Source organism: Hyalella azteca, unplaced genomic scaffold (assembly GCF_000764305.2).
Source record: "Hyalella azteca isolate HAZT.00-mixed unplaced genomic scaffold, Hazt_2.0.2 contig17024, whole genome shotgun sequence".
Taxonomy (NCBI): domain Eukaryota; kingdom Metazoa; phylum Arthropoda; class Malacostraca; order Amphipoda; family Hyalellidae; genus Hyalella; species Hyalella azteca.
In genome coordinates, this window is record NW_025946826.1 from 1 (window position 1) to 2,874 (window position 2,874).

Consider the following 2,874-nt stretch of genomic DNA (forward strand, 5'->3'; position numbering starts at 1 on the left):
TGACGTACGTATCGATGATACGCAGCGTCAGCGCCTGCTCGTCTATAACGTCAGCGCCCGCACGTCATACTATATATATACTATTTATATATACTCTACTCAATTAAGCTAATTTAGGTATCTAATTGCTAGTTTTTATGATTGTATCTGAAATTGTTAGGCAAAAATAGCCTGCATGCCGAATTTCAGATCTCTAGAGCAATCAGAAGTGGGCTAATTTTCGTTGTCAATGTTAACAACAAATAAACAAACGTGAAGCTAAGCTAAGAAAAACGTGTTAAAATACCTTATTGTTGATTACTAAAGAATTTTTCAATTTTCCATATACCTTGAGCCAATTTTTCTCTAAATTTGTGATCCCGAATTTAAATAATCATGAGTGAAAAATGCCATTCACTGCTCCCACAGTTATTCTCCGTGGAGGATCTCGACAAATCCTACGAAGGATATCTTCGTCGGGCGTTCACATTTTTTACAGAGAGGTTCGACAACGTCATTTTTGTCGTCACGTCGGATGACGTCGTCGCCACAACTAAAATGACGAAAAAACTTACTTTTCCTAACACTTTTGTGTCGCAAGGTGAGAGGGAAGTCGCATCAGCTTATCTTCGAGAGGAAGTAATGCATCATGCACAATTTTGTTTTTGAATTTGAATTTTTATTGATTCCGAAGATAAATATCGTTTACAAACAATCACTCCAGTATATTGTCCGGTATCAATTCACTTGACCTGATAGAGATTGAGGACGAGTCAACATCTGGTAGACACGCGAAACTTACATAACCCCCAATACCTACATTAGGGTGCCAACAATACCGTTATGTTATATAATGTTTTAGATTTTAGATAATTGATGTTATATTATATATCATTAACGGTAGAAATAAGAATACAACTTTCCATGCTCTCAGCCCATAAAAGTTTTCTTTTTAACCATAGTATAAAGCAAAAAATTTTGAGCGAAAAGTTTCATTATTTACGGATTGGAAAAAGCATCGTTTTTTTTTTGTAAATGATACCGTGTAGGTAGTTTTTATGACAATGTCTAATTTACATTTGTCGAATGATGCAAGTCTGTCGATTTTCCCTCATTCACTGTAAATTAGCTGTTGCTTTACATTTTATTTACTGGTAATGTGTTTCAGAAGGTTACTTTCTACGAGATTATTTGTTCCCAAGATTCCTAGCGAAGCTGGTGAAGTATTTTCTGTTATCCAGCAAATTGATGGCTGGCAACTCAAAAACAGAATCCAGCTGATGTGTTTTGGCTGCTATAGCACCACAGGCACAAAAGCTTACTAAATACCATAAATATGCTGTATTAGCCGTCTATTAGTTTAGGATACATCCATTATGGCCATGAACTAATTATACATACAACTGTTTTCAATTATCAATTGTATATGTACATAACATACACCCTAACTTACATATATCTATTCAACTTACATATATTCACACAACACCCAGCACCTACACAACCCCACTTGCAACACCCACAACAACACCCCTATTACCTACACAACCCCACAACACCTACGCAACCTATAATACATACACAACCTCTATTAATCCTGCCTCTGATCTCCCCATAGGGTCGGCGGCGGAGGACATGCATTTGTTGACCCTCTGCAACCACACCATCATCACGTTTGGGTCATACGGGTTCTGGGCAGGGTTTCTGGGCCGGGGCTGGACCGCGTACCCAGACCTGAATTATACAGGGGCTACTTATATCACGTCCCGGCATTTCTATGAGGCTGCTTATCTCGACGATTTTGTGCCCATCTTGTATAGGTGACAATATTCATATGATGAATATTATAATGATTAATGAGACCATTCATCTTGTTTTGCCTTCTCATTATGGTGACAATGTAACTTATTGGTTAATGGGACTATTCATTTCATTGTGCCTTCTCATTAAGATGACGATGTTACTTATAGATTAATTGGACCATTCATCTCGTTGTGCCTTCTTATTAAGATGACGATGTTACCTAAAGGTTAATGGGACCATCAATCTCATTAATTGTGCCTCCTCATAAAGGTGACGATGTAACTTGTTGATTAATGGGACAATTCATTTCGTTATGTCTGCACTGAGTTTTTAAATATCCACGAGTGTCCATATCTTGTTCTGACATACACGGTATACCTGTATAATGAGCGATAGTAAATTGTACTTATGTACGCTCCTTGTTTTAAATATTTTACATTTACATTTTTATAACGTTACATTTTATGAATGAATGTATTCCATGATTGAAATGTCATACATGTTTCAGGCATGAATCATAAAAATGGTTTTGTACGGTAGGATTCATGTAAAATATGTGAGAATTATAAGTGTAGGTGGGAGTCAGACGAAATATGTGAGTCAGGTAAAATAAGTGAGTAATGTAAGACAAGCTTCGGATCACCGACATGTGGAACTGCTACTAAATTGTTGACTCTCCGATTACAAAGGTGTTCGAGAACAGACTAGATAAAACCATGGAGAAATATATGTTCAGACTTGAAATGCCTAGCACCATATCGAACCCGGTGGAAGTCTAGTAGCTATTTCAAACTATCGTCAGTTTGGAAAAGATTCGGTCGAAGGACCTATTTTTAGATCTCCTGTGGACAAGGCACGAAAAGTACAAGAATCGGTGACGGGCCACATCAGGCCTACACTTCAGCGCCGAGATCAATATGCTATGTTATGCCAAGTGAATCACTCAAATTCGAATGATGCAATATTCCTGAGGATGAACGCTCCTTTATTTGCAAACTAATTTCAGTTAGACTCGTTGATTATAATTCGGAAGACGTTTCATTATATTATAGTCTGACAATTGTGCTCCAACAATAAGTGAGTTCGGCCAAG

General features: G+C 37.4%; 1 protein-coding gene across 1 annotated transcript; it reads left to right on the forward strand.

The window, feature by feature from the left end:
• Nucleotides 1-408: 408 nt before the first annotated feature.
• LOC108679851 (galactoside 2-alpha-L-fucosyltransferase Sec1) lies at nucleotides 409-1,679 on the forward strand (the record flags this gene model as incomplete). The annotated part of the gene is given in 2 exon segments (XM_018168581.1): nucleotides 409-580; nucleotides 1,598-1,679. Coding segments are annotated over 2 exon segments (254 nt in total), but the record flags the coding sequence as incomplete, so codon positions are not given.
• Between the last annotated feature and the right edge of the window lie 1,195 nt (nucleotides 1,680-2,874).